The 23513-nt window shown below is 46.0% G+C and overlaps 1 protein-coding gene across 1 annotated transcript in view; it reads right to left on the minus strand.

The window, feature by feature from the left end:
* Positions 1-385: 385 nt before the first annotated feature.
* The window catches only part of UQCRB (ubiquinol-cytochrome c reductase binding protein), a 37062-nt gene continuing 13934 nt past the window's right edge, over positions 386-23513 (minus strand). Inside the window, exons 2-4 of the mRNA XM_069220509.1 lie at positions 20913-20984; positions 6309-6475; positions 386-775 (exon numbers count right to left, since the gene is read on the minus strand). Coding sequence (XP_069076610.1) covers positions 698-775; positions 6309-6475; positions 20913-20984 — 317 coding nt within the window. The 3' untranslated portion in view covers positions 386-697. The remainder of the gene's footprint in view (positions 776-6308; positions 6476-20912; positions 20985-23513) is intronic.

The following is a 23513-nucleotide window of genomic DNA, read 5'->3' on the forward strand; positions in this document are numbered from 1 at the left end:
GAAGTCGGGCAATTCAAATTGAGAAGTAATTTAATGTTTCCACATATTGGATTTGCATGCAGAGGTCATTACGGAAGCAGCCAGTCCTTTTCCAACTGGATTTGGTGAAGACACTATTTCAAAAACTAAGGAGGTCTTGACCGCTCTAACCGATAGTATATGGTGCTTAACAGAAATGAGGGAAGCCAAAGAGCTCTTGGACAGCCAGAGGCAAATTAGTTCAGGTAACCAAATGTTTAAGTCCTATTTCCAATGAGGTTTCTTCCCAAGGAATGCAACTACAGTGATGCAAGTTCATGAAAAACAAAACCTGTAAACATGACGTAAACTTTCTTGATTCAGAACAAGAAGTGGGGCTTTGAAAAGTAAAGCAAGATCACAAATGTTCTCAGAACTGGCAATTAATTTAATAAGTTATGTTAATCAGTTAAAACTTTATTCAGCATCGGCTGATACACATTTATTGAAAATGTTTACCTGGAATAAAGTAATATGACATATTTGGGAACCTTTGAAGAAATATGGAATATTTATTTTACAATTGAAACTCCTTTTCCTCACTCCAAGCAGGAATAATTTCAGCCATCACGTTTCAGAAAAACGGAAAAGGGACTCTTGCTGAAGAATGTCACAGAAAATGTACATAAACATTTAACATCTTTTTAGGAGAAAACAGCAAGTAGCTTGCATAAGCGACTTATTTCTTTGCCCATTCTTGCTTCTCTTCCCTTTCACGGATAACTTCCTTAAGGTATGGTGTAAGGTAGTAATCGTCCTGGAAAAAACAATGAAAACAAAATAAAATATTTTCACAGTTCACATGTTAGCTGAATTTCAGTTTTTAACCAACTTTTAAATGTTATTTTGATTCAGATACTATGCCAAATCCAATTAATAAATAAATGTAGTTGGGCACCTGTTAACATAGAAGGTTACCAGACTCATTCAATTAGAGGGGAATCAAGACAGCAAGCTGCAAATCCCTGAAGATGGGCTTGAAAAGGGCAAAGAAGTAACTGATATTGCTCATTCCAGAGCTGCAATGTCAGCTAGCAAATAATAAAAAGGTTTCAGTTTGCTGAGGAATAGCACAGCTGCCTATATCTCTTGAGAAAGTGCACATAAATGGCAGAAAAAGTATTTTCAGAATGAAGTTGTGAAACATTTTTCCTCAAGAAAAAAAGAGCTTGGCGTTTTCAAGGTACTGTACAGTGCTTTCTAACCAACAGTCTGGCAGGAGTTTGTAGTGAATCTGGCCTACCCAGACAAGACCGACTACTGGTATGTTGGCTGTATAAGTAACTTAACTAGATCAAAGAGATGTTTTCTGCAAAGAATCACCTGCTCGTTCAAGGAATGATTTTACCACCCAGTAAAGATGAGAACCAATCCTTAGGGAGAGCTCCCCCGATGAGACCTGAAATTGTAGGTCATTCACGAGGTTTAGGCTAATGTCAATGATAGGACGAATGGTGATCTCCTCAGACTCAGTTATCTGAATGATGACTATCTGTGTCATGTCTGGGTTTCTTATGTAAAGAAGTCAGGAGGAAAATTGAAGAGGTACTGGTTGAACTGTCAGTTGAGTACCTGAATAACAAATTCTGTCAAACATACTTAAAGCAATCACAAAGTGATCCGCCATAAATGGAGACATGCTTTGTAACAACTTCACAATCCACTCCTATTCGTGACACACATGTTCAAGAACACCACAACAAAGTGTAATAAAAACACAATAAAAATAGAGTAAACCTGTGAAGCAAAATGACAATGTCTCAGAGTACAGCCAAGCAAGTGGCTCTGACTGGGAATAAAAGATTATGTTCACTTAGTGGCAGGTAGTGCTGATGCCTTAAAATGGCAACTCTCCTAAGGACTCTGGTGAGGGATAGAGTGCTTCAAAGATAGTGTGTCGGCATCTCCCAACTCCTTGGTCTGTATGTGGTACTACACACAGGTTAGCAGCAAGGAAAGCCAGCAAAGCTTCAGCAGGGCTTAAACCTTGTTTCTGGCTAAAGAGGTAGCATTCAGCCTGTTCTAGATTCACAAACAGCAGAATGGCCTACACACGTTTATGTTCAAGAGGTGGTTAGTAAAAGAGATGAAACGCTGGGCACTTTTTCCCAGCCCTGACAGTTGAACAACGACCCACTGCAGGTAAAAGCCTGTAGATATTTTACAGCTGGAGGATGCAGCAATCAGGCTGATGCAGCCATTTCCTCCCTTCTGAGAAGGGCACCATTTAGACACACTGTGGTAGACATGGTCAGTGTAAAGCTGGCAATATAAAATCTCAGGGAGGTAACGTGTATTATCTGCAGAAGACTGTTAGTACTGCAAAACTTTTATAGCACATACTAGCGGAATGTGAGGTGCTGAAGAGCTTGCCTAAATGGGTAACATACTACACTGTGGAGGGCGTGTGGTTAAAGTGTTTATTGTTTTGTTCCTGTGTGGGAGGTGTGTTCATGTCATGCGTGATGGCCACCAAGGTGCAGTTACTGTGTTAAGGACACAGCGCTTAGCAGAGTTATGGAAGGAGAAGTGTGAGAGCAGTGTGCAGTTTATGGTTTTCAGTAAGCTGGCAGCTTTGAGAAACTCTGGTATTTTATGACCATATTCCACTTATCTGGTTACTTCTTTGAGCTGTCCATTCCGATATATATTGTTTACATTTTATGAGCAGGCATAGGTTGTAGGGAGACATGGTGGAGTGATCAGCTAGGATAGATTGTGAAATCATCATATATCTAACTGTAATTGCGAGATGTCAGCTTGTCATGACCTGCAGTGATGGACAAAATGGAAGTCCTTCATTGGAAAGTGGGATGGGGCAGATCTCTTCAGTTAGTCAATCACTCACTGTTCTGTAGGTGATGGGTGGTTTATTGCTGTGGACTGGGTATTATGGGTAATGGACATGTGGATACGGCCTTCCTTGTTGTCCTCTAGATGCAGCATCCATCCTCCATCATGCAACCTCCAGTAAGGAAAATAAATAAATGATTGAACAGCTAAGGGCAACCCAATGATGGTTCCTTCATACTTAATGATCGCAAACACCTTAAACAGAAGAAAAAAATAAACAGAGAGGAGCTCCAAGTTGGTCCAAAGTTTCTTCCCTTGGTGAAGCTATTATATGTAGCCAACAGCAAAGGCAGGACGTAGGGGACAGATTGGAAGAGGGGTGGGGCGGTGGCTTTCTTCTTGAAGGGTGGGGAGACCAATGAAGGATCTACCTCAATGGAACCAAAGGAATGCCAATTTGCGGTTTGAAGGGTTTACAGCGATCAGGGACCCCCGGCTTGCCAAAAGACAGTGGAACCAAGAGAGACAAAGTTAAAACCAACAGATGACACAAATGTAGAAATTGTCAGCGCTTATCATCCTTACACATGTCAAGTCTGCAACAAAAAAGTAATCGATCCTTGATCCCGGCAGACCAGTGGGCAATTCATTTTACCAAATATTTCAGCCCGGCATCGAGAACTAACAAGTTCCTGTTATATCAGGTAATGGTAACGTCTTAACTCAGGATCAAGAGGGCTCCATCACATCTATAGAGCTAAGTGAAGTAGTATAGGCTATTAATCAATCTGCACAGGGAAAAGCTCCAGGTCCAGACGGGGTTCCTGTTGACCTATATAAATCAAATATCCATGTATGGGCCCCCGTTTTATGAAATGTCTAACAAAGCACTGCGGGGGGCCCCATTCCATCCTCCTGGAGATCTGCCATCATAGTCCACATTTAAAAAAAAAAAAAAAGGGATCAGAGCCTCACCTGCCTGTTACAGACGGATCTCCCCTGTTAGATTCAAGTGCTAAGAACCTAGGACGAGTGCTTTTGGCCCACCTGGAAACATCGGCTGAAGAAAATAAAATTCTGCCTCATGCCCAATTTGGATTCAGACTAGAGATCAGCACAGTGGAACAATCCTTAAATCTTTATCTCACTGAAGGTAAATACATTGTGGCGAAGAGGAAAGTGTTGCATATGCCATTTACTGAATTAACGAGCACCTTTGATCCAGTTAACTGAGCAAAATTAAGGAATTATGGGAAATAATGAAGGAAATAGTTGATTTAAAAGTAAGTGTTTATTATGGTCTATATGGTGAAAATATTTAGCAAATTAGCTCGACAAGGGGGTGAGACATGGGTTCATCCTAGCTCCATTCCTTTTTTTCCTTCATATAAATGGGATCAGTAAGCACCTAATAAGTACAGGAAATGATTTGCCTAGGATGGAAGCCAACTATTGATCCTGCTATATGCAGATGATGTGGTATTGATTGCACGAACATCAACTGACCTGCATGTGTTACTGGACTCTTTTTTTGGGTTTCATGTAAGCATTAAATGTAAACTACTCCAAATCTTACATAATGACCTGTGGACATTCAAACACATAAACAAAGCACTTTACAACGGGTGGTATTACTGCTGGAGAAGACAACCTTTTTTTAACTACATAGGGACTACTTATCTCATCCCTCTCCTCTGCAAATCTCTCCGTTTGGCAGGAATATCGAGGCCATTTTTAGATTTGTGCAGGAACTAAAGCTTAAACCTATCGAGGAAATGATCACCTTATATAAAAGCAATTGTATCTTTGCAGGGTTTAATGGAGGGTGTTTGGGAGTAATGTAAAGCAGGGCACTCCAATGAATAAAAAATGTCTTTCCATGTAGATTGCTTGCAATACCAAAGGTTCTGCTACTTTCATTTTCTGTGAGGAATTGGGATTATTTTATTTGGAGGACCTGGTTTGTTTAGCTCCTCTGCTTTTATGGATTAAATGCTGGGGGAATCTAGCGAGAGCTCTAGTTAGAACCTGTATTACCGACTGCTTATCCCTAGATATGGTTAATCGGATTACTTTTCTGGTTTATTTAAAGATAATTTTTGAGAAACCAGGCCTTATGGAAATGTATACTAACCCACAACTGACAACTCTAAACTGAAAAGAGAAAATTAAGCAATGCTATATCTAGTACTGCATGGAAATAAGGCTGGTGAAAGCTCAGGCTTTGAGGACTGTTGAGATACTTACTGGAGTCAACTACCAGGTCCATCGAACCCGATTAATTGTGTATCACTAATCCCAATTATCGTTCTTATTTTACCTATTTTAGATTGAACTTCAAGGTTGCCTTCCCGTTGCAGAGCGCCTGGCAGTATTCGCTACCACCATGTTGTTGCAATAATGTTGTGAAACAGTGCAATCACTTTATATTGTTTTGTTCATTAGACTCTGCCCCAAGAATCTATTTTTTTGGTTTCTGTACTGCGCCGCTCTCCGGGGGAACCAACTCCCTTGCAAGGCTCACTGACTGCAGAGCAGATAGTGAGCATTAATTGGGTGCTGTGCAGGAGGACCACTGCACTTCCCCTGCCAAGGGCAGGAACCCCTCTGCACCTGTTCTCTGCCAGGCTTTACATGGCAGTGACACCGCCATGGAAAGGCTGGTGGAGAACCAGATCTTAATCAGCAGGGCGGCAAGGCATGCAGCTCCATCCTGGCTGATTCTGACCTCCGCCACCATCAGCCCATCACCAATCTTGACGGTGACGGCAGTAGCCTAGTGGTATGACCAACAGGGTCATAATGTGGCAGCTGGACTGCCACAGCAGCAGAAGTCCTGACTGCCACCGAGAGGCTCATGGACTCAAGGCCGCCAGCCTCATAAACAGGCCCTTAATTTCTGCAGAACATCCGGAAGCCTAATTTATAATTACATCAGCAACAGCTACACTGTAGCTGCCTGGTGCCTGCAGGAGATCTAGACTCCCACACACTTAATGTTCTTAGCCACACAGTTTCCCCAAGACCAGAAACCAAGAGCAAAAAGCCAGAACAAATCCATGTAGCTGCAGGTGCAGTACTGATTATATGAATGCAACAACATGGAATGTGCTGCCTGACATCCTCCTATGGAAAATAGGAAATTAGGACCTAAATCAAAGGTTAAGGCAAAAGGATCATCCATCGAATCTGAAGTTACCAAGCAAAATAGTAGGACCATCAATATGAGTAATCTAAAAATAAAAAATAAACACACACCCGCCATGCCCCAGAATATTGTCCATAAGTCAGGTACATAAACATACTCCCATGGCACAACACTCGATCCTCTACTTACATTATATGACCCTGTAAGTCAGACCATCTACAGAGTAGGTATTTGCCCATTCACTGCAAATTCTAAGAATACTTTTGTGATGATTTGGGAGAAGCATTAGTTAAAGACTGAACACGGCAAAGTGCACTTTAGAAGCCAACTAAGATGTAGAACACCTCACCTCCTCATATTTTGTCCACATTTCTTTTGGGAGGATTTGATGTTTGCCCGACAGATCCAAGGCTCGCTTAATACGAAAATTCCTTTCGTCATAGAGTTTTGGTGGAAGCCTCTTTATGGCTTCTTTGACATCATCGTCTTCATATATTGTGTCATCTCGCATTAGACCTTTAAAAAACATGAGATTCAGAAAGTGAGGAAATAAGAAACTAGCAAGCCTCACGTTGTTCAACTTCTATTTTGTTAGGGTAGTGTAACTACATTAGAATTACTGCTATCACAATCAGCTATGGGTTTAAATACTTCAGTGTAGTCATCTTTTTAGGAAAATCTGCAAGATAAGACAGAACATTTTAGAATGCACAGAGAATTAGACATTTTATGCACCACTTTAAAATACTTGCATAACTAAAGAATGATTACTAGATGAGCCCCTGAGACGAACGAATGAACCAAAAGTCAAACAGAGTAAGACTCTGGTGCTAGTTTAGGACTTCAGAAACAATAATAAATATGTTCTCCACTGTGCACTTCGAGCTAATCCCAAGGCAAATAAGGAGCACTTCCATCTGTACTCTACATTGAAATAAAATTATTTTCTCAGGCAGTTTACCAGCACCATGTTTAGTGGGTCTCAATTTGTAAGTTTACAACCTCAATCAGACCACATGAGCACTGCCACAAATAACAGGTTTTAGAGAAGTATATTATATTTAGATTCAGAAACATCTAAGAAAGAGAACCACCGCACATCAGTGATACCCTACCATCCAATCACCCACCATGTAACCAACTCCCCAAACCCATTTCACACTCTGAGATTCCACATTTCAAGATACTTCACAGATCTCCTTGCTACTGAAGACATAACGTACACGACAACACATGACTACAATTCACACTCATTCAAACCAACTCTGTACACACCCATCTCTAAATACAATAATTCACGATGTACACAACGGACGCCCACCAATGACAGTCCCAAAATGACAGGACCCAAATCCAACTAAGGCAGAGAAAACCCATGGAACCATAATACCCAACCACCTACACACTACGACATGACAAAGTCAGGTTACTTACTAGGGGCATTGATTTTTGCGAGTACTACCACACCTTACATCTAAACCTGCACCCATCCTCCCTCAATCATGTTCATTCTGAAACTGTTAGAATTCCTTTGAAACAGACTAGCACAACCACCAGTCCTGCTTAAGTAAGTTTCACCCCAATTATCTGTTAGGTAATTTTATTTAAACGACTGGATCCCTGCATTATCCAGAAAAAATAATTTAAGAACTCCCTCTGTGTTCATTTAACCACGAGGTTGAGTCCGCCCAGGTGGCACTGTCCTACCTGGAAGGTGATAGGCAGCCAAATGATAAAGCGTGACACTATTGTGTGTGAGACCACCTATTCCGTAAGGATGAAACCCTAAGATAGGTCCCAAATACATGTTTTTTACAACCACATCTGATTAGACTGGATCACGGCAATAGTGGTACCACCACAAGTTGGTCTGGTCTCGCATTCTCTCCCCCCTCAGAGAAGATAAACTGCATCAGGTCAAAGGGCTTTCTTCAACTATGAAGAGCACTCAGTAGCTCGTTCATCTAGCTCACTGGCAATTATTAGTAGAAGTAGGCGAATTTCAAAACAAACAGTGGATAAAACAGCCTGCAAGTATGAAGTGATACTAGAGTGAAAAATCTAAAAAAAAATATATATATATTATCTGCAACACAATTGTCCTGGCCAGGAATTTCAACCAAAAGGAAAAGATGACAATCTCTGTAATTTCCAATTTGTGAACTTGGACGGGGTAATTTATTTTCACAAACACCTAGCACTTGAAGGCTATTCAAAAACACATTTTGCACTATCCATACAAGCGAAATATTAAAGCTAGAATTCTTGGCACAGTAAAATATAGTTAAAAATAGTTATTTTGGAAACAAAACCCTGTGTTAACCTATGGATTTTACGTTGTTTAATGCCTTGCTGGCTTTGTGTATGAGGAACGGAGAAATAAGTTTGACACACCTTCATTTGAGCATATCTTAATTTGTTTCCAATTATTTCCCTGATTAACCATATCTTACCAGAGAATGTGACAGATCTGTACGTCATGTGACCTTTGAATTACTTTCAGGGAGAGTAGACTATTAGTAAAACCACTGGTAAATGCCCAATCATCCCAAAGGTCAGAGACGTTACACATCCAGTAGGAATAAGATATGGTTGACACCACAGCCCAAGTGGTTCACAATAAATTACATAATCATGAAACTTATCTATCTGGGGGGGCGGGGGGGGGGGGGGGAGGGTTGCCAGCTGTTTCTAAGAAATAGACCACAACTTAACCTCATGGGAAACAGACATGTTAACGAAATTTAATGATCTACCTAGGATACCACAATGTCTAGAAACCCTAGAGCTCAAACTCAGTGTAGCATCAATTCTCTGGAAAATCCACTCAATAGCGAAGATTCGTGTGGAGTCTGAAGAGGATCCTATGAAACTACTGACCCTTTAGTTCACTTGGGCATTTTGTTAACTGGACCGTAAGTAAGGATGCATCAGACAAAATACTCTCCGCTTTCTGCGACAATTCTCCTCAGCGTATTGCATTTCTTGATAGAAATATCACCAAATGCAAATCAATGCTCCTTTATGTTATCTTTGAATGTCAGAATGAATATGCGAGCAAATGGGTTTGACTTAAGAGCTAACAAAATTATACTTTATTTTCTTGAAGGTTCGACAATTGAAGAGGTACACAAGACATTTCAAAGCCAGGCATATAATGTAGACTTAAAATTATCCCGACAGACCACAGTGACTTGCATGGTGTTTGAAGACCTAGTGCACATGCAAAGAGCTATTTTTAAGCACTCAATATTCTTAGAAACCACAAACGTTTGCTGTAGACAGCCTAATAGCCTCCTCCTTTAAGGATAATCTTTCAATTAGATTGACTAGCTCCCACTGTCCCTTTAAAAAAAAAAGAACAACATTTTAAGATCTTTGTAATTCTCTTGAAACGACACAAACACACACACACACACACACGTGAAAATGAAGGTACACGTAACATAGTTAAGATTCTATGGTTTCATGTATTAATGTACATATCACCTTCGACTACTCATCCCCAAGCAGTAACAAGAGTTACATTCTACCTCAGATGAACAATAAGACCAATATCACTGTCATTTATTTAAAAACAAAAATTAACCAGCCAACCCTCAGTTACATTGTGTAAAACATGCACTCCGTGATTCAGGAATTTTTGGGATACAGGCTTTCTGTATCAGTCCATTCGTCAGTTGTTCGCATTGTTTGGGAGGAATTCCGACCCACTCCTTAAAAAACTGCCTTAGGTTTGTACTATTAAAGAACATTTGCATAGCACCACTCTCGTTAGATCCTGCCACTGACTACCACTTGGGTAGAGGGCAGGATTTATTCATGACCCAGAAATCTTGATTTTTTTTGTTTTTACAAACATTCAGTTATACATTTACTGGTGTGGCTTGAATTACTGTCCTGTTGCATGATACATTTATTTCTAAAGCTTTTGTTGTTTAGACAGGAAGTCTCACATTTTCCTCTGGAATACCCCGAGTATACAGACTAATTCATGGTTGACTCAACAAAAATCATCACCACTCCAGCAATCAATCAATCAATCAATCAATCGCATTTATAAAGCGCGCTACTCACCCATAAAGGGTCTCAAGGCGCTGGAGGGGGGGGGGGGGGTCAGTGCTCGAAGAGCCAGGTCTTGAGCTGCCTTCTGAAGGAGAGGTGGTCAGGTATGGCGCGAAGGTGGCTGGGCAGAGAGTTCCAGGTTTTCGCTGCTAGGAAAGAGAAGGATCTTCCTCCGGCGGTGGCTTTGCGGATGCGGGGTACGGCTGCCAGGGCCTGTCCGGTCGAGCGTAGAGTGCGCGGAGGGGTGTAGAAGGAGACGCGGTTGTTGATGATTTTGGGTCCGAGGTCGTGGAGGGCTTTGTGTGCGTGGGTGAGGAGTCGGAAGGTGATCCTCTTGTTGACTGGGAGCCAATGAAGTCTCTTCAGGTGACCGGAAATGTGGTGGTGGCGGGGTATGTCCAGGATGAGTCGTGCGGCAGCGTTCTGGATCCGTTGTAGTTTCCTCTGCAGCTTGGTGGTGATGCCGGCGTATAGGGTGTTCCCGTAGTCCAGGCGGCTGGTGACGAGGGCGTGGGTGACGGTCTTCCTGGTGTCGGTGGGGATCCAGCGGAAGATCTTGCGGAGCATGCGGAGGGTGTTGAAGCATGCCGAGGTCACCGAGTTGACCTGTCTGGTCATGGAGAGGGATGAGTCCAGGATGAAGCCGAGGTTGCGTGCGTGGTCGGTGGGTTGGGGAGTGCTGCCTAGGGCAGGGGGCCACCAGGAGTCGTCCCATGGGGCGGGAGTAGGCCCGAGGATGAGGACCTCCGTCTTATCTGTGTTCAGTTTCAGCCGGCTGTCTGTCATCCAGTTCGCTACTTTCTTCATTCCTTCGTGTAGTCTGGTCCTAGCTGAGGTGGGGTTGTTTGTGAGGGATAAGATGAGCTGGGTGTCGTCGGCGTAGGATATGAGGTCGAGTCCGTGTTTGCGTGCGATGTTCGCCAGGGGGGTCATGTAGATGTTGGAGAGTGGGGCTGAGGGAGGATCCTTGGGGTACGCCGCAGATGATCTCCGTGGCTGTGGATCTGAAGGGGGGCAGGCGGACTCTGAGTCCTTCCGGAGAGGAAGGAGACGATCCATTCCAGGGCCTTGCCTCTGATGCCGGCGTTGCTGAGGCAGTGTACAGGGTGCGGTGGCAGACCGTGTCGAAGGCTGCAGAGAGGTCCAGGAGTATGAGGGCCACGGTTTCTCCCTTGTCGGTCAGGGCTCGGATGTCGTCCGTGGCTGCGATGAGGGCGGTTTCGGTGCTGTGGTTGGCCCTGAAACCGAACTGTGTGGGGTCGAGGGAGTCGTTGGTTTCCAGGGCGGTGATGAGTTGAGCGTTGACGATTTTCTCAATCACTTTGGCGGGGAATGGTAGGAGAGAGATGGGCCGGAAGTTTTTGAGTTCGGTGGGGTCTGCTGTAGGTTTCTTTAGGAGGGCGTTGAGCTCTGCGTGTTTCCAGCTCTCCGGGAAGGTGGCGGCGGTGAGGGAGGCGTTGATGACGTCTCAGAGGTGCGGTGCGATGATGTTGTCGGCCTTGTTGTAGATGTGGTGCGGGCAGGGGTCTGATGGGGATCCGGAGTGGATCGAGTTCATGACGCGGGTGGTCTCCTTGGTGGTGGTAGGGCTCCAGGTGAGGATGGTGGTGATGTCGGTGGCGGGTTCCGGGTGGGGGTTTGCGTTGGCGGTCGGGAAGCTGTTGTATATGTCGATGATCTTGTGGTGGAAGAAGGTTGCGAGGGAGTCGCAGAGGTCCTGTGAGGGGGAAATGGGGTTGTTTTCTGCGTCCGGGTTGGAGAGCTCTTTGACGATGCCAAATAGTTCCTTGCTGTTGTGGGCGTTGTTGTCAAGTCTGTTCCGGTAGGCTGTTTTTCGTGCGGCGCGGAGGTGTTGGTGGTGTTAGCGGGTGGCGTCCTTGAGAGCCGACATGTTCTCTTCAGTCTGGTTGAGGCGCCACGCCTTCTCGCGGGCGCGGCATTCTTTCTTGGAGTTCTTGAGGTCGGGAGTGAACCAGGAGTTTTTCTTGTGGTTGTTGGTGTTAGCTTGAGTCTTCAGGGGGGCCAGGAGGTTGGCGCAGTCGGAGATCCAGCTTGTGAGGTTGTTGGCAGCTTCGTTTGGGTCGGTGGTGCTGGTGGGTTGGTTCTGGGAGAGGGTTGATGCGAGCTGTTCAGTGGTGATACGATTCCAGTGTCTTCTTGGTGGTTGCTGGGTGTGGTGAAGCACGGTGGTCTTCTTGAAGCTGAAGTGGACACAGCTGTGGACCGACCAGGTGAGTTCGGTGGCGTGGCTGACGGTGATGTGTTTGCTGGAGGAGAAGATGGGGTCGAGCGTGTGTCCGGTGTGGTGGGTGGGTGTGTTGACTAGCTGTTTCAGTCCCAGGTTGGCGAGGTTGTCCAGTAGGGCGGTGGTGTTTTTGTCGGTGAGGTTCTCCAGGTGAAAGTTGAGGTCTCCTAGGAGGATGTAGTCGGTGGACGAGAGTGCGTGAGGGTTGACAAAGTCTGCGACGTCTTCGCTGAACTTGGCGCAGGGTCCTGGTGGTCTGTACATGAGGGTGCCTCTGAGGGTGGTCTTGGGGTCGCTGTGGATCGTGAAGTGGAGATGTTCGGCGTCGGGGAGTGAGTCGTCGGTGTGGGTCGAGATGCGGATGGAGTTTTTGTGTGCGATGGCGATGCCTCCTCCGATGCGGTTGGTGCGGTCTTTCCGGATGAAGCCGTCGGGGATGGCTATGGCGATGTCGGGTGCCGAGGAGGGGTTCATCCAGGTCTCGGTGAGGAAGGCGATGTCCAGGTTTGTTGAGTTGATGAGGTTCCACAGTTCGATGGCGTGCCTGTGGATGGATCGGGTGTTGACCAGGATGCAGTGGAGATTGCTTCCGGGGGAGTTGTTCTTGGCGGGAGCGGAGTGGGCCCGAAGGCAGGTGAAGCGGCAGTTGTTGCAGGTGAAGGATCCGTGGGTCCGTTTCGGGGTGGCGCAGTAGCAGCCCGGCGTGCGGCCGGGGTTGAGTTTGGTGAGCGTGGTGGAGTCGTAGGTCAGGCGGGAGGCGCGGGGACCAGGGGGTCTGGCGCTGGGCACGGTCCAGGCGCAGACGGGCGCAGACGGGCTTGCCTTAGGCGCGCCTTTGGCGCGCCAGCAGCGCGCCCGCTGCCCGCGTCCGCTGCGCGGCCTCGCAGCGGCCGCCATTTAAGGGGTAGGCGGGGTTAGCTGGGAGGCGGGAGGTGGGTGGGTAGGTGAAAAAGCGGGAAAGCAACGGCAGGAAAGCCTCGAGAATGGCGAGGAGGCCTATAAACGAAAAAGTACCGAAAAAGGTACGAAAAACGGGGAAAAAACACGGAAAACGAGGAGAAAAAGCGGCGGAAGGACGGGGGGGACACTCGGCGAAGGCAGGCACTCGGTGTACACGGAGAGAAGGGAAGCGCGATCACAACAAGCAGGCAGCGAGGGGCACACACAGGCAAACCAAGCAGGCAGACAGCAAAGGGCACACGCTCGGGGTACACGGAGAGAGGGGAGCGCGATCACAACAAGCAGATAGCAAAGGGCACACACAGGCAAAACCAAGCGGGCAGACAGCAAAAGGGAGAAGGCACACAGGTCTGGTGGCGCTGTGAGGACGGGGGAGCGACCTACCCTGGGGTCAAGGGTCGCTACCACGGCCTCGCAGCGGCTGCCATTTAAGGGGTAGCCGGGGAGGCGGGGTTAGCTGGGAGGCGGGAGGTGGGCGGGTAGGTGAAAAAGCGGGAAAGCAACGGCGGGAAAGCCTCGAGAATGGCGAGGAGGCCTATAAACGAAAAAGTACCGAAAAAGGTACGAAAAACGGGGAAAAAACGCGGAAAACGAGGAGAAAAAGCGGCGGAAGGACGGGGGGACGGCGGGGACACTCGGCGAAGGCAGGCACTCAGGGTACACGGAGAGAAGGGGAGCGCGATCACAACAAGCAGGCACCGAGGGGCACACACAGGCAAACCAAGCAGGCAGACAGCAAAGGGCACACGCTCGGGGTACACGGAGAGAGGGGAGCGCGATCACAACAAGCAGATAGCAAAGGGCACACACAGGCAAAACTAAGCGGGCAGACAGCAAAAGGGAGAAGGCACACAGGTCTGGTGGCGCTGTGAGGACGGGGGAGCGACCTACCCTGGGGTCAAGGGTCGCTACCACGGCCTCGCAGCGGCCGCCATTTAAGGGGTAGCCGGGGAGGCGGGGTTAGCTGGGAGGCGGGAGGTGGGCGGGTAGGTGAAAAAGCGGGAAAGCAACGGCGGGAAAGCCTCGAGAATGGCGAGGAGGCCTATAAACGAAAAAGTACCGAAAAAGGTACGAAAAACGGGGGAAAAACGCGGAAAACGAGGAGAAAAAGCGGCGGAAGGACAGGGGGGGAAGGCGGGGACACTCGGCGAAGGCAGGCACTCGGGGTACACGGAGAGAAGAGGAGCGCGATCACAACAAGCAGGCAGCGAGGGGCACACACAGGCAAACCAAGCAGGCAGACAGCAAAGGGCACACGCTTGGGGTACACGGAGAGAGGGGAGCGCGATCACAACAAGCAGATAGCAAAGGGCACACACAGGCAAAACCAAGCGGGCAGACAGCAAAAGGGAGACGGCACACAGGTCTGGTGGCGCTGTGAGGACGGGGGAGCGACCTACCCTGGGGTCAAGGGTCGCTACCACGGCCTCGCAGCGGCTGCCATTTAAGGGGTAGCCGGGGAGGCGGGGTTAGCTGGGAGGCGGGAGGTGGGCGGGTAGGTGAAAAAGCGGGAAAGCAACGGCGGGAAAGCCTCGAGAATGGCGAGGAGGCCTATAAACGAAAAAGTACCGAAAAAGGTACGAAAAACGGGGAAAAAACGCGGAAAACGAGGAGAAAAAGCGGCGGAAGGACGGGGGGACGGCGGGGACACTCGGCGAAGGCAGGCACTCAGGGTACACGGAGAGAAGGGGAGCGCGATCACAACAAGCAGGCACCGAGGGGCACACACAGGCAAACCAAGCAGGCAGACAGCAAAGGGCACACGCTCGGGGTACACGGAGAGAGGGGAGCGCGATCACAACAAGCAGATAGCAAAGGGCACACACAGGCAAAACTAAGCGGGCAGACAGCAAAAGGGAGAAGGCACACAGGTCTGGTGGCGCTGTGAGGACGGGGGAGCGACCTACCCTGGGGTCAAGGGTCGCTACAACGGCCTCGCAGCGGCCGCCATTTAAGGGGTAGCCGGGGAGGCGGGGTTAGCTGGGAGGCGGGAGGTGGGCGGGTAGGTGAAAAAGCGGGAAAGCAACGGCGGGAAAGCCTCGAGAATGGCGAGGAGGCCTATAAACGAAAAAGTACCGAAAAAGGTACGAAAAACGGGGGAAAAACGCGGAAAACGAGGAGAAAAAGCGGCGGAAGGACAGGGGGGAAGGCGGGGACACTCGGCGAAGGCAGGCACTCGGGGTACACGGAGAGAAGAGGAGCGCGATCACAACAAGCAGGCAGCGAGGGGCACACACAGGCAAACCAAGCAGGCAGACAGCAAAGGGCACACGCTTGGGGTACACGGAGAGAGGGGAGCGCGATCACAACAAGCAGATAGCAAAGGGCACACACAGGCAAAACCAAGCGGGCAGACAGCAAAAGGGAGACGGCACACAGGTCTGGTGGCGCTGTGAGGACGGGGGAGCGACCTACCCTGGGGTCAAGGGTCGCTACCACGGCCTCGCAGCGGCCGCCATTTAAGGGGTAGCCGGGGAGGCGGGGTTAGCTGGGAGGCGGGAGGTGGGCAGGTAGGTGAAAAAGCGGGAAAGCAACGGCGGGAAAGCCTCGAGAATGGCGAGGAGGCCTATAAACGAAAAAGTACTGAAAAAGGTACGAAACACGGGGAAAAAAACGCGGAAAACGAGGAGAAAAAGCGGCGGAAGGACGGGGGGGACACTCGGCGAAGGCAGGCACTCGGGGTACACGGAGAGAAGGGGAGCGCGATCACAACAAGCAGGCAGCGAGGGGCACACACAGGCAAACCAAGCAGGCAGACAGCAAAGGGCACACGCTCGGGGTACACGGAGAGAGGGGAGCGCGATCACAACAAGCAGATAGCAAAGGGCACACACAGGCAAAACCAAGCGGGCAGACAGCAAAAGGGAGAAGGCACACAGGTCTGGTGGCGCTGTGAGGACGGGGGAGCGACCTACTGTTGGTAGCAGGTTCTTGTGGTGAAATGTAGGGTTTGTTTTTTGCCAGTATGTTGTGCATTACATCCAAACAACTCCACTTTGGTCTGATTTGTCCACCGGACATTGTTCCAGACCTCATATGGTGAATTCGGGTGCTTTTTTGCAAACTGAGGTAGTGGAACTGTGTACTTTTTGGAGAGAAGGGGCTTTTTTTGACTAGCCTCTCACAAGAATCACCCTTGTTGAGCATTTTCCTAATGTTTACCTTATTGAGAAAGGTCCGTAAATCCTTTGGTGTACAGCTTGGGGATTATGTGAGGTCTCTGAAAAATCAACGGTTCTGATGCTTGAGTGAATTTGCTACAACTGTAGATCCTAGTTAGATTGACAACTGTATAGAAATGCCCCCACATTGTTTGAAAACGTTGTTACAACCCTTTGCAGACTGTACAACAATTATTTTTCTGATACTGTCCTAAATAGCTTTTGACTTAGACATGAAGTGTCACCAAAAGTCTGAATACTTCGAGACTAGACTGGCAATGATTTCGCTACTATATACAGGTGCTAGCACATCCTGACGATCAAGAGAGCAATGGCACCATTTCAATTATCTTCTTAATAGAGGAAATGACTGCATTTCATACAAAGAAGGCTTCTGAATATTCTTTGTTTAATAAATAAGTGAAATGTATGTGTTGTCATAAGCTTAGATTTGTCTACTGTTAATACTTAGTGAAGACTAGATGAAGCGCAGCTATAAATTAATTTGTAAATCTTAAGAATGAATTCTTTCTTTTTCAGACTGACGTACTTTTATGTAGATTCAAATATTCTTCAGCCACGTTCTTTGAATTGACAGCTTATTTACAGTGGTATTACTGAATATGATAAGGCAGAACTTGCTCTCGAAAAGATGCTTATGCCTGGAGAGCTGCCACCCCTCACTTGGACTACTACATCATGCATTTTCTGCACCTTAGGAACAAGTCTACCATAGCTGCATGCGTTATTTGGTGACAATAAGATTAGAGCACTGTCTAATTTAGAAGAATGAAGCACTAAATCGCTGTTCACAATGAAAGTCACAAATTATTTCGTCTTCACTCTGCTCTCCCTCCAGCATATTTTATTGGGGAAGATTTCAAAGAAACTGGAGGGAATCACATAAGTAGGACATGGGATCCTGGATATAAATATTACATTAGCTTTCTGGCCCAAAGATGCCTCGCACATGGGAATGTATCCGGGGAGCAATGCCTGGAAAAGGAATGATGAGTGTGTTCTGTGTTCACCAGATTTCTGAGGCGGACAGCAGACTCTGGAAAACATGAAAGCTGCCTAGGTTTTGGTCAAATGGTGGGCAGGATATGGAGAGTGGAGGTTTTAGAATGAGATATAAATGAAGTTATCCATCTAGAAATTGTTGGCTTCCGCACTCTGGGAAGAATATAGGAAGAGCCACTAAATCCTCTGAATTCCTAACATTCCACATCAAGAGACGCATTCCCAGTGGAGGGTGTGCTGTAGGCCCTTATGATTTTATTGGGTAGTAAATTTCATGTAACTCTAGGATGACAGACATTTGAACGCTGCAGCTAATAGATTCAGAACATCAGCAACTGTCATGCACCCTCTCCCCCAGATCATCCAAAGCTGAAAGGACAACTAGTTAAGTGCTCACTCTTGGCCAGAACAATGACTAAAAATAATCAAACTATGGTTGTTAACCAAATCGTTTAGGTCGTTTTTTTTTTTTTTTTTAAGAAAAAAGAAGGACAGTGCCTTCTCAACTTGATTATCGAATACTGTGCTAGTGAAGACCAAGCAACAGATTATCATACTAAACTAACCTGTATCATTATTTAAGTGCACGCATGGATAGGTATTACTGGAGAGGCAAAATACAAATTCTGCCAATAAGATGGAACTTGCCCAACCGATGGCTCAGAAACAACCACTGCTTGCTGGGCTTCTGGTCAGACAGCAGGTAAATCATTTGGTCTTCAATAATTGCAAGGATTATTTTTCACTTTTTAAATCAAAACATAGTTGAGCATTTGTCTTTTCTTCATCGAGTATCTTATGTTTAATAAATAATTGTTTGGTCTCAATATCATTGGCACTTTTCTTCTACGTGCGACCGGCTTCCAGTTTCAATGCCGTCAAACGCGATGAAAACCATTTATTTAGTTTTACTGTTTTTATGTCTTACTTAGAGATATTTATTCTGAGACAATTCATCCAGCACGATCTATTGCCATAGCTAGAGTCTGCCATATAAGGTTCACTGTTTATTTGAAGACACAACCAGTGTTGTGGAATAAACTTTTTTCCACCTCCGGTTGGAACAGTAACATCTATGTTTGCCTAACGTTGATTTAAACAGCTAAAATCTGAGCACTGACCAACGCTGCATTTCAAACACAGTTTGTGGATTTTGAATATTTAGGGACCTTTCATATTACAGGAGTGTCTAAGAACCGTGATTAGTAATGTTAGCTCAACATTTAAGACCATCACATCCAGCAAGTTACCTGCTATCACTCCATTCCTACTTAAAGGTGCTGCTGTGCACTTGCTGCTTAAACGTTTTTAAGAAAATTACTACTTCCAATCAGAAAACGTATAATTACTACCTGGTCACGAGGTGTCTGTTGACCTTTGCAAAGAACCTTTCCGCCTTTTCAAATTTCGGAAACTAAAATATAAATTGTGAGATCATTCTTTATTTGAGACACCTTTGATAGGCAGGGCAGGCCTAATCTTCTTTGAGTGACAGTGACGTTCTGCCTATTTACCGCACTTTACTGGTATCTCCTCTCACTATGCACTGTGATGAATGGAAAGAGTTTGTCAGACTTCTTGTCAGCCAAATTAGACAACGGTTCATGTATCTGTATTTATGTCGATAGATGGATGTGCCACCATATATTCTGCAATTTCTCAGGCTTTGCCTGCGGCACTTGGGGGACATGTCACAGCATTGCACCTTCTCAGTCACCATTTATCACTTAAGATTTGAAACCATCATTACTTACACTGACAGGCTTGCTAGTCGTCCACCAGTAAAATTACTGAAAACTGCAACACTGGTGATAAGAATTCTTCCTCTTCCAACGTGTCTCCATCCAGAGACTACATCTCAACCTCTTCTGATAGCTCCTGGCTTTTCAACAGCAGACCTATTACTTGATTTTTCGGAGACTACTTCAAAAAACACATACATGAGCCTACTACTAGAGCCATGGCAACTACCATGGATCTAGTTTCACTTGATGATGATAATTATTGTGTACCTTAAGTCCCTGCCTTTTGCGATGCAATGCTTATTTCATTTTCCACTTTTCATATTTTTGGACAGGATTAAAAATCACCTGCATATTCCTGTGACAGGATATAAAAGTGCATTTTAGCTTACATTATCTTGAGGTCTAACAGTTAGAAGGGAAGGAGGAATAGAGACAGCGTGAAATAATGTTGCCTTTAACCTATATTTTACATCTTTCTTCAACACAAGTCTTACAACCGGAGTGTCACAAATGTTTACTCCATAGGACTTATAACCTAGGACATTAGATGGGTACCACGTGGTGAGGTAATAAGATAATTTACGATCATTTATTTCTCATATCATGAACTAATGCTACTGTCTAACGTTCTTGATGTTTTAAAATACAAGAAGGGCTGATGTATGTAGTGAATGTTCTTAACCATTATCTTCATTGAGCATTAGCTTTCACTTAACAAGGATGAGGTTAATCTTGTATTCTACACAGAAAAAATGACGAGGATGCTTGCATAGTTTACCTAGAAACAAACGATGTGCACAAGCACATGTCGACCTTTATCACATGTTTTGGATAATGATATTGTTCCTTCAAGTTAAGTTTTGTCTAAGAATTTTTTCAAATATAAACTAGTAAAATATTTCAGTAGAAAACTGCTTACCTGATGAAAAATTCCACAGTGGGCATATAAAGTCTTATATGATATACTTCAGCAACTGCCAATAATTTATTTTACGCTAACCCACAATCCATGTGAGGCATAGTCTCCAAATGTAATGGCCATGCACAGAGCCTATCTAAGGCCTTCAAGACTTCACTTGTACCAAGTCAATACAATAGGACACCTCCTGCAGCCTTACACCATGCCGTATGTGCTTACTCCTGTTGTATGGACTGCCAGGGTGCACTGTGTGGTGTTCTGTGCTCCGTATCCTTCAAGTTAGCCAATGTCTAACAACTAAAGGTAGCAGTATTTGCTTTCATTTTCCAATATTCCCTATCGGAATTTGAACAATAAATGTTTATGTTTTAACCCACTTACACAGCTGAAAAATGTTTTATGAGGGTGGCTATGGTTAACTACTTACATCTATTACTAGTCACTGTTCCTGAAAGTTCTCTGAAAACTTAAGTGAGACACTATGGAAATCATGGTAAGTACCCATAATAACCCCATGTGCTGCTTGCCTTATCAACTGTAACAGTACCAACCTTCCTCTCAGTGCTCATGAATAATGTTGTTAATCATTATTCAGTAACTTTCGTTTAACAATGATGCGGTTAGTCTTGTATTCTGCACAGAGATTAATGATGAGGATATCTGCATATTCTCCCCAGAAACAAATGATATACAGAACCCTGTATTTCGACTGGAAAAGTGCAATGTTCTCAAGCTGTTCCACCATCACTTAATGTTCAGGACAATTTTTAGAATACGAATTACATTCAAGTAGGGCAGTTAACGTAAAAAACAATATGTTTAACTAAATGCTTACCAAGCTTGTTGAAACCTGCCGCATTGTAATACCATTTGCAAAGGCCTTCAAACAAACGGCTGGATGCTGCAACTGTAAAAATAAGATTTCTTTACAACGTGTTCGCACTATACAAATGTAAGTAAAAGCACAATTGGCATTCCCCCAAAAAATATGTATCCTGAATTAGTCGCATAATTAAAACAGCTGACAACTGATAACCGTCTAGGCAGAAAAGTCATTTTAGCTAACTACTAACCCACTCTCCACCCGACCATACCAGCGACAATAAAGTATTAGATAATTAAAATAGGGAAACAGATATAGTCAAGAGGCCAATAATAGACACTAGTAAACATGATCCTCATCTCGAAGGCAAAGACACGGAAATTAACAGACATGGTTAAGACGCACACAAAAAATGTTTATAACATCTCTGGAAACTAATACATGTATCTATTTGCTAAATCATTATCTAGCTGTTTAAATTCATAAAGAGTTCCACCAAAGAGGAACTTGTCGTGGGATAGCAGGGTGAATGACAGGAAACCAGGCTGACTATGCTGTCAGGAAAAACAAGATTTTTGTTTGGAAAGGAGAGAAGCAAAATTCAACAGATGAGTGATATGTAGGCTCATCCAGCCACTATGGTACAAGGGATCTCCACCAGACCAGTCTCTCTCTTCACCCAGGACAATACTACAGCGGTGAGGCTCTCATATGGACAAAGAGTACCCTCCCAGCAATTCTGTAAATAATATCCAACCATGCCAATGTCTGGGGATATTACCCAAATAGAGACAAGAAAGACTAGAATGAATCTGAAAGCCCAGTCCAAACGGGATACAGAGGAATGTATAAGCAGGAAAGCATTTTCTCAGGTTAAATGGCTGCTTGTTGGACCAGGCCCTTTTACCGGGTCATTCCCCCAAACCCTTTGCCTTTTTCCTTCTTAATTTTCTGACCTTTGTTGGCTGACGTTATGACATGAGCACTTTTTCACTGCTAATCAGTGCTAAAGTGCATGTGCTCTCCCTAGTAAACTTGGTATGATTGGCATATACCTAATTGGCATATTTAATTTACTTATAAGTCCCATGTCAATCAATCAATCAAAGAAATTTATAGAGCGCGCTACTCACCCGTGAGGGTCTCAAGGCGCTGGGGGGAGAGGGGAAGAAGGGTCACTGTTCGAATAGCCATGTCTTGAGGTTCTTTCTGAAAAGCAGGAGGTCTTGGGTCTTGCAGAGGTTGGTGGGGAGGGAGTTCCAGGCCTTGGGGGCGAGGTAGGAGAAGGATCTGCCTCCTGTGGTGGCGCATTGGATGCAGGGGACTGTGGCGAGTGCAAGGTCGGCAGATCGGAGGTGGCGGTTGGGAGTGTGGAAGTTCACTCTTTCGTTGAGGAAGGTTGGGCCGATGTTGTGGAGGGATTTGTGAACATGGATGAGGATTTTGAAGGTGATCCTCTTGTGAATGGGGAGCCAATGAAGGGATTTGAGGTGTGATGAGATGTGTTCATAGTGAGGGAAGTCCAGGATGAGGCGTGCGGCTGTGTTCTGGATTCTCTGGAGTTCGCGTTTGAGTGTGGTGCCGGCGTAGAGGGCGTTTCCGTAGTCTAGCCTGCTGCTGATGAGTGCGTGGGTGACGGTCTTTCTGGTCTCTATGGGAATCCATTTGAAGGTTTTTTTCAGCATGCGAGGTGTGTTGAAACAGGAGGAGGTGACGGCGTTGATTTGCTGGGTCATGGAGAGGGAGGGGTCCTGGATGATGCCAAGGTTGCGTGCATGGTTTGCAGGGGTGGGTGCGGGGCCTAGGGCGGTGGGCCACCAGGAGTCGTCCCATATGGTTTTGTTGGGGCAGAAAATGATTATTTTGGTTTTGTTGGAGTTGAGCTTGAGGTGGTTTGCTGTCATCCAAGTGGCGGTGTCAAGGAGTGCAGCTTGGAGTTTGGTTTTGACAGTAGTAGGGTTGCGGGTGAGGGAGATGATGAGTTAAATGTTGGCAAGCGGGGTCATGTAAATGTTGAAAAGGGTGGGGCTGAGGGAGGACCCTTGGGGGACTCCGAAGATTATTTTGGTGGCAGTGGAGTGGAAGGGAGGGAGGCAGACTTTTTGGGTTCTATCGGTGAGGAAGGAGGTGAGCCAGTCTAGGGCTTTGTGTCGAATCCCTGCGTTGTGGAGGCGTGTGCGGAGTGTATGGTGGCAGACAGTGTCAAATGCCGCTGAGAGGTCCAGGAGGATGAGTGCGACGGTTTCGCCCTTGTCGACTCTGGTTCTGATGTCGTCAGTACATGCGACGAGGGCGGTTTCCGTGCTGTGGTTCTTGCGGAACCCAGACTGGGAGGGGTTGAGTGTGTTATTTTCCTAAAGGAAGTGAGATAGGCGGGTGTTCACTAGTTTCTCAGCAACCTTGGTGGGGAAAGGGAGGAGAGAGATGGGGCGGTAGTTGGACAGGTCGTCCGGGTCAGCTTTGGGCTTTTTTTTTTTAGGAGTGCAGTGACTTCTGCGTGCTTCCAGGGGTCTTGGAAGGTGGCAGTGTTGAATGAGCTGTTGATTATGTCTCGAAACTTGGGGGCAATGGTTGGGCTGTCTTTGTTGTAAATGCGATGGGGGCAGACGTCGG

This window comes from Pleurodeles waltl, chromosome 2_2 (genome assembly GCF_031143425.1).
Source record: "Pleurodeles waltl isolate 20211129_DDA chromosome 2_2, aPleWal1.hap1.20221129, whole genome shotgun sequence".
Classification (NCBI taxonomy): domain Eukaryota; kingdom Metazoa; phylum Chordata; class Amphibia; order Caudata; family Salamandridae; genus Pleurodeles; species Pleurodeles waltl.